This window comes from Pleuronectes platessa, chromosome 11, assembly GCF_947347685.1.
Source record: "Pleuronectes platessa chromosome 11, fPlePla1.1, whole genome shotgun sequence".
Lineage (NCBI taxonomy): Eukaryota > Metazoa > Chordata > Actinopteri > Pleuronectiformes > Pleuronectidae > Pleuronectes > Pleuronectes platessa.
In genome coordinates, this window is record NC_070636.1 from 26,612,613 (window position 1) to 26,628,086 (window position 15,474).

Below are 15,474 nucleotides of genomic sequence, written 5' to 3' on the forward strand. Positions count from 1 at the left end.
GGCCAAGTCTGTAGATTTTCACTCTAAAAAAAAAATCCTCCTTAGGAATGAATGTTTTCATGTGTATCTTTTTTCTCTCACTGTTTATCCTTATAACAATCAATCAAATTGTATTTGTATAGCCCATATTCACAAATCACAATTTGTCTCATAGGGCTTTAACATGGTGAGACATCCTCTGTCCTTAACCCTCAGGAAGAGTAAGTAAAAAACAACTCTGCCGCTTCAAGCCAAGTTCCTGGCACAACTGGACAAATACACAGCTAACTTATTGAAGGTCTTCAGCAATAGAGGAGGACCCCCTGGAAGGAAGATATGATTCGTCATGGCGCCAACAGCTAAGGCAAGTGCATTACACTGTTGCGTTATTGAAATTATGTCTTTTAGTAAGTAAAATCTTTCTAAAAAACACTGGTAACACTCTACATATTTGAAAACCTAGAATTTTTTTTATGTTAAAAAAGATAACTTCTGATCAAATCTAATAGTTCAAACAGAGAAGGATACATTGTTCATTAAGTGTCAATAAATTAACCACTGGGGTGGTTATGATAGAAGAGGGTTATGAACAATTTCCTGCAAAATGTGTGTGTGTCTACATCAATGAGGACAGCAACACTCTCATAAAGGAGTACTTGGTTGGTAAAGGCATTTTACTGTAAGCTTTCAGCATTAAACTTGCAATGCTTTCTTTATTTCAAAATTTTCAATTCATTTTTCACCATTAGAATGTCAACGGTGAGGAAGCTAAGGGGCTTTACATGATTCGCAAAGAAGGTGAGGATGAAGAAGACAAGCCAGAGGACATTGACGTGTTGATTAAGGGTGTGGATGGAACTGCTATGCGACCTGAGAAGCATTTCCTTTGGTTGTGCCATGCTGTTTGGACTGATTTACACACATGAGCTATCCCAAGGAACTCAAATTTACATTTGAATTCTTTCAGAAAGTGTTGATGAACTTGTTGATGGCAACCAACTGTCCCCAAAGGTCCAAACACTCAAGATGCTTCAGTGAGCTCACAAGTACAGTGCAGGGGTCGGATTTATAAAGGATTGCGTAGGATTCTTACTAAAAGTGTGCGTACGCACTAGGGCTGCACGATATGGGCAAAATATGATATCCCGATATTTTTTGGCTGAATGGCGATATACGATATATATCTCGATATTTTCTATAGAGTGGGTTAGATGGTTTTTTTTAAGTCAAAAGCCACATGTGAGACGTTGCAAGCACTTTTAATAAAACACAGATCAGTATGACTGCAACATATATCAACATGTGATTTTGTATAGTCATTTTCACCAGAATGGAACATGGAACTCTGGCTGGCACATGTGCCAAGTGCAAGAAAGGTAAATTGAATGAACACATGAACACATGAACAGAACAGTTTTTATGCTTCTTAACAAAATAAATAAAATCTTTAAATCTCTTTGACAAATTATGTGGTGCCAACATCTAACATTGTGTGAAATAACAAATATATTAAATAGTTTTAATTAAATGAAAAGGGTTAAGATTTTTCTTCTCCTACAGCTGTGCAAAGAACAAGAATGTAAACAGAACAAAATTACCAACAGAACAGGCCAAAAAAACGTTTCTCATTTGCAGTGCTCTTATATTTTACAGGTTTTGTGCAAGGAAAACTAGTCTATCAACCGCCTCAGGCTTCAGGGATGCCCTGTGACAGTTGACAATGTTGCCGCTGCAACTGAAAACCCTTTCAGAAGGGGAACTGGTTGCTGGTGCGCAAAGGTACTTTTTTGCCAGGAGGCTCAGTGCTGGAAAAATATCGGCATGCATCTTCCACCATTGGAGAGGATCTGTGTCGTGGTCGATGATAGCTGACTGTAAGTAGCTTGTAAGCTCACTTTCAATCGCCTCCCTCTGTGTCAGCCTGGTGTTGGTGGCTGTTCTCTGCTTGAAGAAGCTGGCCAGTGACTTCTTCTTTGTGGATGGTGGTGGCATTCCTGGTTCCTCTGGCACAGGGCCAGCCGGGTCCGGCTTACCGCCGCCCAAATCAGCCTGCAAGGCCTCCACCTCCAACACAGCTCTGTGTTTCAGTGCCTCAACTCTTTCACCTGGGATGTATTGGACCCTGAAACGTGGATCCGCAAGTGATGCCATATCCAAAAGGTCACTTGTGTCTGGGTCAGCATACTTGGCATTAAGGTAATCCAAGATTCTGGTCTTGATCGACCTACACAGCTCACTATCATCCTCTTCCCGTATTAGGAGACTTGAGTTGAAGAGGTGTAGCACAGGCCTGACGTAGGAGAGGGTGACATACTCTTCACCGGAGAGAGCGTCTGTGAAGTCATGAAGGGGCTTCAGGACTTTCTGGACTGCCTGCAGGACCTCTACGTCCTGCCAGTTAAGGACAAGATGTCTCGACTTCTTGTCAGCAAACAGGACTTTGGAGAGGGCTGCCTCTTGCTCCAGGACCCTGCTGATCATCTGCTGTCTCGATCCCCAACGTGTGGCTGACTCTGTGATGAGCTGGTGAGTCGGTAGACCCAGCTGAATCTGCACCTCAGCCAATTCTCTCCTCCGTTTCCAGCTATAGGAAAAGCTGCTGACCATTTTCTTGCACAGCGCAATGCACCTTGTGATGCGGTGATCATCCATGCCATGTCCTGAAATAAAATTGTTAAATATTTTAAATCATTTACTTTTTCATTTAACCTTTTAATTTAAACAATGTCTTAGAAACCTGTTAAGTAGAGTACGCCGTGTTATTTTATTTTGTTTTTGTATTCACTTTTTCAATTGTGTGTTCATGTTCTTTAATAGAAAACATTTAAAATAAAAGTATTTAAAAAATGTAATTCTTCTTTGATTTTTATTATCTAAAAAAGGAAGATCACCTGTGTTTAAGAGGGAGGTGTGTGATTTAGATTTTATGTCAAATTCAAACACCATTTAACTGTGTGAAAAAGTTGTTATGGCAAACAACCGTTTTAAAGCATGCACACATTTTCTCTTCCCTGTAACTATTACTTTGCCATTGTACTCACCAATGGCCAAATGAAGTCGGTGACCAAAGCATTGCATCCTCAGCCATTTTAGCAGTTGGGCCGCTTTAACAACGTTGCTCCCGTTGTCGGTGGTTATGGCCACCAGCCGCTTTTCCTCCAGCTTCCAGTTTGAGAGCGCATCCTGCAGGGCTTCAGCGATGTGCTCTCCGGTGTGATCTTGAGGAAAGTAGCTGGTTTGGAGGCACGCCGACTCCATTCTCCAGTCCTCGATAAAATGAACTGTCAATGACATATACGGCTCGCAGGTCCTACTGGACCACATGTCGGTAGTGACCGCAAAATATTTTACTGTTGCGAGCCGGGCTGTCAGCTTTTGCCTGAGAGTGGTGTACATCTCTGGCAGCACTTCTTCAGAGAAATAGTTTCGATTTGGCAAATTGTACCTTGGGTCCATTGTTCGGAGCAACTTTTTGAAACCATCCTGGGCGACCGTTGCGACCGGGACCATGTCTTTTGCAATGTGGTAGGCTACCGCTTTAGTGATCTCACGCCACTTTGCGGTTTTCTTGTCATATGGCTCACCACGAGTGAAGGATTCTTGCAATAGACATTGTTTTGGGGCAGCCGCAGAAGATGCTTTCGCGGTCGGTGATGCAGCAGCAGCAGCACAGCCACGGAGTTTCACACATTCCTCGTATTGCACTTTGTGCCGCTGCTGCAAATGGTGGAAAAGATTGGTCGTGCTTCCACTTTTGGACGCAACTGTTTTGTTGCATTCCCTACAGATGACCTGCAGCTGCTGCTCATCTTTTTTTTTAAAACCAAACCATTTCCATATGATGGAGCCGTTGTTTCTCCTTTTAGAAACAATTTCGTCTCGCTCCGCCGTCTCGTTTTTTTTATCGGGATCCTCCATGCTTGATTTGTTGTGAGGGGGTGGTGGGGGCGGGAACGACGCGTCTTTGCAATCGGCACGTTCGGAACGACAGAGTGGGAGGGGTCGCGGTTGCGCTCACAGTCTCCCAAGGCAAACGCAGACGCTTGAGGCGAAACTGACCATTTTAACGCATATATCGATATAAACGATATTGTCAAATCTTGTATCCCCGTGGAAATTATATCGATATATCGTACATAGCCGATATATCCTGCAGCCCTAGTACGCACACCTGAATGCAATGTTCACAGTCCACCTGGAAACATTCGTACGTGGATCTGCCTCCAAATCCGCCCTCCACACGCCCACATTCAACCATGAATGGTCAATAGTCAAAGGCACGAACATTAAATTATGCCGCTGACCAATGGGTTTCCACCGTGAGTCCTGACGGAGGCACGGCATCAAGCAATGTGAAGAGGAAGTGAAACTTTCTGACACTGACATCGAGGTGTTCGTTAGTGAGGTGAAGAGCGATTTTATGGAACAACAGTGATGTCACTAATAAAGAAAATACACTGATACTCTGCCGCTGCTGCTGTGGATGACACAATGTATGAGATCAGACATCGCTGAGCGCTCTCTTCCTCCTCGTCCTTCCATTCGCATGCACACATCACGCAGATCCCCGGACCACTGTCACGGCAGTATTTATTTATTTAAAGAATCGGACCGATTCCCCCACATCTGTGGATCCTTACCTCTACTGGGATATTTTTTGGTAAGTGTCTTCATTTCTTAAGTGATCTCCTGTGCGCTCCGTGCGCTCTGTGGCACGGTCACGTTCACTGCAGCGATATGATGATACACGCACAGTGTTAGAAGATATTATTAAAAACTATTAATGACTCGGCTCTGTAACTCCCCTGTTAAATAGAATCTGAACGTAATTTGCTGTAAGTTGTTTTATATATTTTTTAATTAAAAGGCTCGGGTGGAGCAGATATGTCGCGCGAGCAAATCTAAGCTGTTGGTTTTAATGTAAATGATGAAATGGATCAATAATCTGCTTCAATTCAACACCTCATGTCTGCATCTCCACTCTACCGTCTCCAAAACGTTCGTACGCATGGGTCAGAGTTTGCTTAGAAATACGCACATTTTCCCGTCAAGTTCTTTTTTATAAATCCCAACTTTGGCGTGAAAAGTGGCGTACGCACATTTCAGGCCCTGTTTTGTGCGTACGCAACGGTTATAAATCCGACCCCTGGACTATTGAGCTAGCCACATTTTGGCTTGTTGGACATTGCCATTTTGATTAGCTTGTAAATCACTAGAAGAACCCCCCCACTCCCTTCACTATGGCATGTAGTTTTGATGTATATTCTGGTTGAATCCTTCAAGGAATGATTCTTACATCAAGGATTGATAATTCAGTCTTGTTCCTTCATTGTCATCTGTGGTATTAACACCCTGGAAAGCCTTAAATCTCTGTAATCCAGTGATGTTTGTGTTTCAATACATAACTGAGCATTGTGCCTTTATTCCAGATTGTTCTACTGTACTTGAAAGCCTTTTCTAAATGTAAAATGTCAACTGCAATTCAGTCAATAAAGTTTGCAGAACTGTGCTTGTATGTGTTGCTTTGTGATCCACTACAAGGGATGGAATAACAAATTTGAAATGCATTGCTTTTATGTATAATACTTGAATAAACACATTATGTTTACGTAGAAATTCCCCTTAACTTTATATGTAATAACTTATTAATAACTTAAGGTTAAAGTGGAAGTTTACATTATCTTAATTTATTCAAATCTGACTTAAGTTCTTTAATGTATTTCCACTGACTGAACATGATAGAAATATATTGCATTGAGTGTGTCCCTTTATACCGAACTTTTGTAATAAAATTACATGGAAAATGTTCATGTAATTGATATACATAAAGTCAATGTTTTATGATAAAAACTGACAGTAAGGTAGAAACATTATGTCACTAACCAGTAGTCTGAGCATCTCCTCCGATCTCCACCTTCAGTATTTGCAGAGAAGCTCCAAAGTTTGGCTGAAGACAGAGAAGACGACGCAGGAGTGAGACTAAACGTAGGTTCAGCTTTATGGCAAACTTGAATCAGAACTCACTTTAAACAGGAAGTCTAGGACCTGGCTGCGGTACGGCTCTGCGTAATTAACTAGTAACCGAGACGTCGCCTGGAGGAAGCCGGAGATTCAGCGTTACCTTCATACACATTCAAGCTGTTGACTTTCCTGAGGAACCAGGAAGTGGATGGGAAACAGGCTGTACTCACCCCTCCGCCGCTCAGACCTCCAACTCCGTCAAACACCCGCCCCAGTCCTGCTTTATCGTCTAGCACATAAGCGTGCGAAGAAAGACAAAGACCCAGATACACAGTGAGGAAGAGGACAACAACCGACACTCTATGTACCATCCTGCCGCTGTCCGTCTGTAGGCTACATGCGCGCGGTGTGTGTCACATGACAGCGCTGCGGGTCGGTCACATGCTCTTTTAGAACTCCCTGTGGGGCGAGGGGCGGGGCGAAGATAGATAGATAGATAGATAGATAGATAGATAGATAGATAGATAGATAGATAGATAGATAGATAGATAGATAGATAGATAGATTACTTTACAATACAATAGAATAAAATAAAAATATTGAGGTACAAAGAATAAAAACAGAAACACAAGATAAATAGGTAGTTAAGGTGCAGTGGCAAGATGATGGTAATGGTACTCATGATATGCTGGTAATGTTATTGTTAGACAGTATATAAAAATAGTACAGTATATATAGTATATAATATAACATAATATATATTTATATATGATAGTAATTATACCAATATAATAGCAGTATATAGTAATAATGGCAGCAACAGTATATATAATAATAATAGTAAATATAGTAAATATAATAATAATATTAACATGAATAAATATGTGTATATAGACTTATATATACAAAGAGTATGATATAATATGATATGATATATAGTAGAGGTATAAATATAAGTATTTGACTATACAATAGATAATACACTATGAGTGTGAGAATATGTAGACAGAGTGTGCAAAAGACAATTTTATTGTAAAAAATGATATATAGTATCAATATGGTTTATATTAACACATATCACATATGATGTGAAGTAAGTGGACCAGTATATGGAGCGGAGTGTTGTACAGGGTACACAGTGCAAGGAGACAGGTATATTTAGTGCAGTTCTGTGATGGTGGCTCTGACAGAGGTAGATGAGTTGTACAGTCGGGAGGAACGATTTCCTGTATCGTTCCTTAGAGCAGCGGGGTTGAATGAGTCTGTGGCTGAAGCTGCTCCTTAGCTTGTCCAGTGTTTTGTGGAGGGGGTGAGAGGGATTGTCCATGATTGCCAGCAGTTTTGCCAGTCCTCCACCACCTCCTCCAGGGTGACAAGCTTAGAGCCAACCACAGACTCTGCCTTCCTAATGAGTTTTTTCAGTCTGTTGGCGTCCTTTGCCTTGATGCCCGCACCCCAGGACACCACAGCAAAGAAGATGGTGCTCGCCACAACAGACTTATAGAACATCTGCAGCATCTTGTTGCAGACATTGAAGGACCTGAGCCTCCTCAGGAAGTAAAGCCGGCTCAGGCCCTTCTTGTAGACGGCCTCTGTGTTGGTGGACCAGTCCAGTTTATTGTCCAGTGTGACACCCAGGTACTTGTAAGCAGGTACCACCTCCACATCCGTCCCATTGATGCAGACAGGAGAGGGCAGGAGCTTGTTCCTCCTGAAGTCCACCACCATCTCCCTCGTCTTCGCCACGTTGAGCTGCATGCGGTTCTCCCAACACCACTTCACAAAGCGGTCAACCAGGTCCCTGTACTCAGCCTCCCCTCCGCCCTCAACACACCCCACAATGGCCGTGTCATCAGAGAACTTCTGCAGATGACACGTCTCTGTGCAGTGCTTAAAGTCAGCAGTGTATATGGTGAAGAGGAAGGGGGACAGTACAGTTCCTGGGGGGCCCCGATGTTACTGATCAGACGATCAGACACACAGTTCTGTAATCTCACAAACTGTGGTCTGCCCGTCAGACAGTCATCGACCCAAGCGATGAGGGGAGCACTCACCTGCGTGCCCTCCAGTTTGGCCTTCAGCAGTCTGGGCTGGATGGTGTTGAAGGCGCTGGAGAAGTCAAAAAACATAATCCGGACTGAGGTGTTGGGTCTGTCCAGGGAGGAGTAAGCCTTCTGCAGCAGGTAGATGATTGTATCATCAACCCCAACATGGGGCTGATACGTAAACTGCAGGGGGTCTTGTGATGGGCACACCAGCGGTCTGAGGTGGGCCAGGACCAGTCTTTCCATGACCTTCATGATGTGAGAGGTCAGTGCCACCGGCCTGTAGTCCTCCAATGCAGCAGGACGTCCTTTTTTGGGCACTTGGACCAGGCAGGATGTTTTCCAGAGTACTGGCACTCTCTGAAGGTGTAGGCTCAGGTTGAAGAGGTGCTGGAGAACTCCACAGAGCTGGCTTGAACATGCCTTCAGCACACGAGGGCTGATGCGGTCCGGTCCCGCAGCTTTCCTCGGTTTGAGCCTCTCCAGCTCTCTCCTCACCTGGTTGGCTGTGATGTGGAGTTCAGACTGGGGGGTGGGGGGTGTCCGTGGTGGGTTTGAGGGTGGAGGGTGGAGGTCAGGAGGTTGCAGGAGGTGGTGGGGGGCTGTGGGTCATGTGAGGATGTCCTGGGGGTGGGAGGTGTGAAAAGGTCTGTGGTGAAAGCCAGCGGGGGGGTGGGGGGCAGGGGGTGATGTGGGGAGGTGGGGGGTTGTTGCTCAGAGAAGCAGTAGAGGCAGTCGTAGAGGCAGTGGAGGGTCCGCTGGGGGTGGGGGGGTCGGAGTTGAACCTATTGAAGAACGTGTTCAGCTCGTTCGCACGTCGTTCATTCCCAGCTGCTCCCCCACCTCTCCTCTGGAAGCCGTTGATCTCCTTCATCCCACTCCAGACGTCCCTGGTGTTGTTGTCCTCCAGTTTGTGCTCCAGTTTTCTTCTGAAGTTGTCCTTGCTCTCCCTGATGCTGCGCTTGAGCTCCCTTTGTACCCGTTTGAGTTCGGCTCTGTCCCGTGATCTAAAGGCCCTCTTCTTCTCGTTGAGAAGGGCCTTCAGGTCGCTTGTTACCCACGGCTTGTTATTTGGGTAGTGTTGCGGGTGGAAATCAAAGGAGAGGAGTCGTCGTTCTCAAGTTGAAGTTAAGCAAGTTTATTCAGAGGTCACAGGTCAGGAAAACGCGGTGTCCAGCAATTGAACATGCATGGGTCTCTAGTTCTACGCAGGAGGCTGCACAGGAAAAAGGACGCTTAAAACAGAGTGCGCACATAGATTATATCCTCTTGGAATGTCACGTGATGAAGATGTCGTACGTGCACTCCGTTGTCGTGGTTACCAGAGGTGATAATGTTGCTGTATCAGTGCAGCTGCGTTAGTGTGCTGTCTGGGAGAGATTGTGGGCCAAGGTCTACTCACTGTCTCTGTGCGAACTGAATCAGGGAGCTGGGATGTGTGATATAAAGTGTTGACTATGAGTATGGTTTAAGGAATATATGTGGTGTATCAATATGAGTATGTATTATGTGTTTGGTGTATGTCAATATGTGTATGTGTTATGTGTTTGGTGTTTGGTGTATGTCAATAGTAGCAGCGGACCTCTTTAGTGGGGATGGTGTTGTCTATGCAGAACCCAATATACTCAGAGACACAGTCAGTCAGGCCATCAATGTCCTCACCATGTGGCTCATACAGAGCATCCCAGTCTGTGGCCTCCAGCGCTCCACGCAGTGTTGGCCATGGCCTCAGGAGATCATTTCCTCACTGTCCTCACTGTGACTGGGTGCTGCTGAACCACAGGCTTGTATGACGGTGAGAGCAGGACTAGGTTGTGGTCTGACCTGCCCAGTGGTGGCAGGGCAGTGGAGCTGTATGCATCCTTAACATTTGCATACAGCAGGTCCAAAGTCTTATTTTCACGGGTGGCACATTTGACAAACTGGAAGAAGGTTGGGAGTGTGGATGAGAGGGAAGCATGATTAAAGTCACCTGTGATGATGATGAAGGCCCCGGGGTGTTGTGTCTGTAATCCTGCAGTCACAGTGTGGATGACGTCACACGCTGCTTCTGCGTTCCCAGATGGAGGAATGTAAACAGTGATGGCGAAAACACCTCACCACTTTAGGAGGCACTATTCGTAGAGAATGCGGCCTACAAGTGAAATTTTTTTGTATAACCACTGTACAAGGAACAATGTGGACCCTACGCATAACAGAAGATACGAACAGACGACAGGTTTGTCTAAAATTCCCCAAAAAACGAAATCACACTAACCATCAGTTACTCACAGCAATTACAGCAAAATAGATTCTATTGAAAATAAAGGCAAAGCAAACTGAAATGTTGAAATTATATAATAACATGGGGAATATACAATTAGAGAAAGATGAGCCATAAAATTTATAATTGAATAAAAATTTAAGTTGAGCAACTAAATGTCAGTATATGATATTCTACTCATTATCAAATCGCTTTTGTCAGTGAAAAACACAACAGCTGATATAAATGTAAACAGCTGAGTAGGAGAGAGAATCACTTTAAATGTAAGTGTTAAGTTGACACTTTTCGAAAAATTTGTTGTTCATCCTCTTATTTGACTTATTGTAAATAGGCCTATGCATCGCAAACTGTTATACTCAGAGAAAAGGGACTGAATGTATACAACCAGTACATGACTCAGACACACTGGAGGTTGCATTAACAACAAAGTAGATTTACTTACATCATGGAAAATATAGGTGTACAAATAAAGGCTAGAATGTATACAGGTACAGGGGATAGATGAGGGCTTAAGTTTCCTTGTAAGAGGGTCGGTTTACAGTGGACAGTGGACTATAAAGGATCTGGACTGTGTACTGGACTCTACACTGTTGAGATTGCCAAACTGAAATGACCAGCCCTGGTCTCACGACAATTTCCTACTTGTATCACCAGCGTGTCACACCCATCATTACATTTGACCTATAGCACTTCCTGCAGCTTGGTCAACTTCATAGCTAGCGATGAAGTTTTATCACCAGCATGCAATGAATCATTGATTCGTTTGGCCTAAGAAGGATCCTCTCACTGGGTCCTTTGTTGCTCAGGAAATAGAAAGATAAATGTCTTGGCCGTCTTTGAAGGACCCTTCGGCCTAGTTGTGCTGCTGTGATGCAATCAGTTTTCAATTGCAGCCTTTGAAGGATGGGGCCCCTGAGTTGAAACTGTGTAAATGATATATTACACAAAACATATACAATATATAACAATGTGCACATTCTGTACTAGTTCATTAGGTTTGCAGAGTGATCAGACAAATTGTCACATTATAAAAGACAAAAGAAAATTTAAAAAATAAACAAAATTCCAAATCCAAACTTACATAATTCCTTACGTTTTATACTTGCAAATAATACATACTGACTGTATATGCATGAAAGAATAAACATTATTCATCAGTCGTTGAGATATTTAACTAAGTAATTTTTTTAATGGCCACATTCTTTTGGCTATAGAGTGTATGTAGACAGGAATATGTGCATGTGAGAACAGTTGCTAGTTCGATTCAACCTTCTGGTTCATGTACACTGATTTCCAAATTGGCAGTGTTTGAATGGGATGCACTTTATAAGCAATTTATATATGATCATTATTAATGGTGAATGTGACTAGAGGTGTGTAGCACTTTAAGTTGCTGTACTCAGTGATGTCTGTACATAAATACACATGCACTTACCATAACCTGAAAAAAAAATCCTGGCCAGACATTAATAAAAACATCCTTACATTAGCCAAGTTCCTCCACCTCTGAATACCCAGAGGAGAATACCCAGGGGAGAGTGTCGCCTAGGAGATTGAGCGGGTGCTCTGCAACAAGAAGGTTGCCGGTTTGAATCCCACTCTATCCCATCTGCATGCCTAAGTGTCCTTGGCAAGATACTGAACCCCTAAATGGCCCCTCATAAATGCTGAGTGTTCTAAAAATGTAAGTTGCTTTGGATAAAAGCGTCAGCTAAATGACATGTAATGTAAAGACCTCCATATCCTACAACAGAAGACATTTATTATGTTTCATTGACTCTCATGTTAACTTCATTTCTTTCTCTACTTCAGCCTTCAGAGCATTCCTCCTCTGCTGCTCCTTTGATTGCAGCTCCTTTGAAAGTCTCCTCTTCTCTACCTTTAACGCCATTATTGCTTTTTTGAACATCTTTGTGGTGTAACGCTCATCATTCTCATAAGTTATTCTGTTAATTTTCTCCAGGAGCTGGTCAATCTGTTCCTGGAACTCTCTGAGTAACTCCACTCTTTGAAATAAAGTTTTCAATAGTTTGTTTCTTCAGTTGTCCCCATGTGTGAACAATACTAGTAGATATTTACACAGTAAAAAAAAAACAGTAATATAACAGAACTTTACTTTTTATTTCACCGATTTTTTCTGTATTTTTAAAATACCATTAATTTTACAAAAAGAGACTGTGATTTTACATGTCAAATGTAAAATAACATGAAATTACTGTTACTGTGAAATACAAATACATAAAAAAACAGATATTTCTGTTTTACTACAAAAAAAACATTTAGAAATACACATATTTATTGTTAAAATACGTTCAGAAATGTATCGTAATTTCACAAATATTTGCCTGTTATTTAAGGGAGTAAACTGTAAAATTCAACTTTAAAACTATAAAAAAATAAGAAATCATTTAAAATTACTGAGAAATTAATGTAAAATAACTATTTAATTTGTAATTTTACTAGAATTTCTTTGTTATTTGACTAATATTTTCATTGAAAATAACCACAGTTACTGTAATTACCTAGATGGTAACATTTATTAACATTATATTAACATTTATTTTGAAAGGACATCTGGAGAGAAATAGGGAAAGGGGAAAGCTTGACAGGGTGAATAATATGCAGAGCAAAGAGTTGGACTTGAATTTAGGGCTGCTGCAGGAAGGACTATATAACCTCTGCTTATGGGGCATTAGCATTACCAATTGAGCTGCAATTAAATGCTTTCAATAAAGCATTTCACTGATGGAGATGCTGCTACTTTATTGCAGCTGCTGCTTCAGTACTGAAGCAGACAAACTATTTGATGACTGGATGTTCTTGTGTCACTCGTAGCATGCTCATATTGTCAAGGGCAGTTTATTAGCCAGACTGTAAGATGCAAACACAGTCCCATTAACACTCAGACATTTGTGTATAATGTTATTTTTGGTGCTGATTTTAATCCAGGAAAAAGTCTGAGTCTGCAGTCTGAGTATGAATGACTTGTCATGAGTTTCAAAAGGAATTCCTGCAGACCCTTGCTCCTGAATGACCACTGCCATCAGAACCACTCAACCTCCTAAGATATACCTTCAGCATATGCATATATGTACTGCAAACGTTAACGTTAATGTTGAGGTTAAAACTTAATTGCCAAGTGAAACTGCATGCATCATTTTCTGCTTTAGTGGTGGCAGTCCACATTTGTGTACTTTATCAACTTAATAAAACAGCTTGTTCCTTTAAAGCACATTTCTTACTGAAGTCAAATCGCCTCATTTAAGTTAACCATATTGCGTCTGACGTCAGGACGTCAATTTCGGTTTTCCCCGGCGGTATTTCTGAGGAACTCCTGACTGCAGCTCGCAGATCGAGGAGGAGCTTAATTTTCCCTAAATGTGGGCTGGTCTAAACGTTTAAGCAAAAAAGCGGGAGATCGTATTTCCGTCTGAGTCCATAATACTGCGCGCTTTTCTGCCTAGAGGTAAGTTGCCGCTCTCTGTTCGTGTACATTGTAAACTAATGTATGGATAGACCAACAAGTTGATAATTAAAATATTCATGCAAGTAACATGAATAGGCCTAATGTTTATGTCATGAGGTCGTTTGAATAATAGCATTTAGGCAGTGTTTTTCCAGCTTTTTTAACCCTTTTGTGCATGGCGTCCACATATGACGACAATTAAATAAACTCCAATATTTTGGGCTTATCATGGTAATATTCTCTAAAACCACATTGGTGAAATATATTTCGTGAAACATTGAAACCTGATTTAAATTTTGCTTTTCCCCTCCAGATTTGCCTACATTGTATCGCCATCCTACCACAGCTCGCACACGCACACTGCACAACCACATTGCACCACATTGCACCACATAACACACACATTACAAAACCAACAGTTATTTTAAGAACTACTGTCTGTCTGTCTGTCTGTCTGTCTGCCTGTCTGTCTGTCTGACTGTCTGTCTGTCAGTCACTGTCAGTGTCCTGATTTTCTCTGGTCAGGTAGGTTCACTGCAATGCTTAAAAAAAATCATATTTCATATCCAGGTTTATAAAAACAGTAACTAATGCGCTATATTTGTGTGTGTTTCTACCCTATAGTATGTCTGAGAGAAATAAAGAAGGTAATCAATAAATCATTCACTGGAATTAGAGTATGATAAGGCATAATAACAGGATTCCAATATCAACATCTAATGCATGGCCTTATTCTTTGCATAGTGCATTACATTTTGAAATTGGAATTCTGCATTGACAATGGTCAAAATAAATGTAATGAAATACATTCCTTTATTCATTATGTGTGTCCATTTGTTACCCACAGCTACTTTGATTGACCTTGTGTTGCCTTCATACATGTGCGTGCGTGTGTGTGTGTGTGTATGTGCGTGACAGGTGTCCCACTGCGGTCCATCCCGCTACATGGAGCCCCACATCCTGGGCTGGAGGCCTCTCATGCTCAAGCTCAGGCTCATTTGAAGTATCCTCTTCCTGAGGCCACCCCCGATGACGTCAATGTGGTAAAAAAGATAACAATTTCAGTGTCAATTTCAGATGGTAAAAGTTATGTTTTAGCAGGGGTTTAAGTGATGCTGTGCCTTTTAATGTTTATTCTTTTCCCCTCTGATATATAGAGACACATTACTATACTTATGGATGGTGATACACCAAACATTAATAAGATCACCAACAGTGAACTGTTCCACTGTCCCTTCTGTAAATACGTGGGTGCAAAATTTAAGGTCGACTACCATGTAAAAGGCCATTCGTCAGTGAAACACAAAGGTGCTTATCTAAAATATTACACAAATGAATTACTTTGTATTTTTTCACAAGTATGAATCTTACTCCCTCAATTCCTCTCTTACAGAGTTCACAATAATCAAGTGTGGATTAAGTTGTCGGACGGCAACACATTTTCATTGTTGCTATTGTGCAGCAACACTTAGAAATCGATCGCAATTGGTAAGGCACCTACAAATACACCAGGAGGAGGTGCAAGCTGCAGCCCCTGTACAGCACTTTGTGGCCCCCGCTCAACTCCCTCAGCTCCCCGTGGCCCTCGCTCAGCTCCCCGTGGCCCTCCCTCAGCTCCCCGTGGCCCTCCCTCAGCTCCCCGTGGCCCTCGCTAAGGTCGCTAAGGTCCCTCAGCTCCCCGTGGCCCTCCCTCAGCTCCCCGTGGCCCTCCCTCAGCTCCCCGTGGCCCTCCCTCAGCTCCCCGTGGCCCTCGCTAAGGT

The 15,474-nt window shown here is 42.5% G+C and overlaps 2 protein-coding genes and 1 long non-coding RNA gene across 8 annotated transcripts in view; 1 reads left to right on the plus strand and 2 right to left on the minus strand.

Moving 5' to 3' along the window:
* galcb (galactosylceramidase b) overlaps positions 1-6,385 on the minus strand; it is a 63,996-nt gene extending 57,611 nt beyond the window's left edge. For 3 of the 6 annotated variants that reach the window (XM_053433846.1, XM_053433847.1, XM_053433850.1), the window contains exons 1-3: positions 6,171-6,384; positions 6,004-6,072; positions 5,863-5,926 (exon numbers count right to left, since the gene is read on the minus strand). In XM_053433846.1, coding sequence (XP_053289821.1) covers positions 5,863-5,926; positions 6,004-6,072; positions 6,171-6,311 — 274 coding nt within the window. In that variant the 5' untranslated portion in view covers positions 6,312-6,384. Of the gene's footprint in view, positions 1-5,862; positions 5,927-6,003; positions 6,073-6,170 lie in introns of all 6 variants that reach the window. The other 3 variants (XM_053433848.1, XM_053433849.1, XM_053433851.1) reach the window with 2 other exon arrangements.
* LOC128450424 (E3 SUMO-protein ligase ZBED1-like) lies at positions 1,223-5,853 on the minus strand. The gene is made up of 2 exons (XM_053433852.1): positions 3,021-5,853; positions 1,223-2,639 (listed from the first exon to the last, which is right to left on the minus strand). The coding sequence occupies exons 1-2, from the start codon at positions 3,895-3,897 to the stop codon at positions 1,627-1,629; spliced, it is 1,890 nt and encodes a 629-aa protein (XP_053289827.1). The 5' UTR covers positions 3,898-5,853; the 3' UTR covers positions 1,223-1,626.
* An 8,243-nt stretch (positions 6,386-14,628) lies between the features above and the next one.
* Positions 14,629-15,282, plus strand: LOC128451563 (uncharacterized). The gene is made up of 3 exons (XR_008340124.1): positions 14,629-14,757; positions 14,872-15,022; positions 15,108-15,282. It is a non-coding gene; the product is annotated as an uncharacterized LOC128451563 (long non-coding RNA).
* The last annotated feature ends 192 nt before the right edge of the window (positions 15,283-15,474 follow it).

Excerpts from the sequence above, each read along its gene's own strand:
- LOC128450424 (XM_053433852.1), bottom strand. The coding sequence starts at position 3,897 with ATGGAGGATCCCGATAAAAAAAACGAGACGGCGGAGCGAGACGAAATT. Across the intron at positions 2,640-3,020 it reads CCGACTTCATTTGGCCATTG|GACATGGCATGGATGATCAC; the intron begins GTGAGTACAATG and ends ATTTTATTTCAG.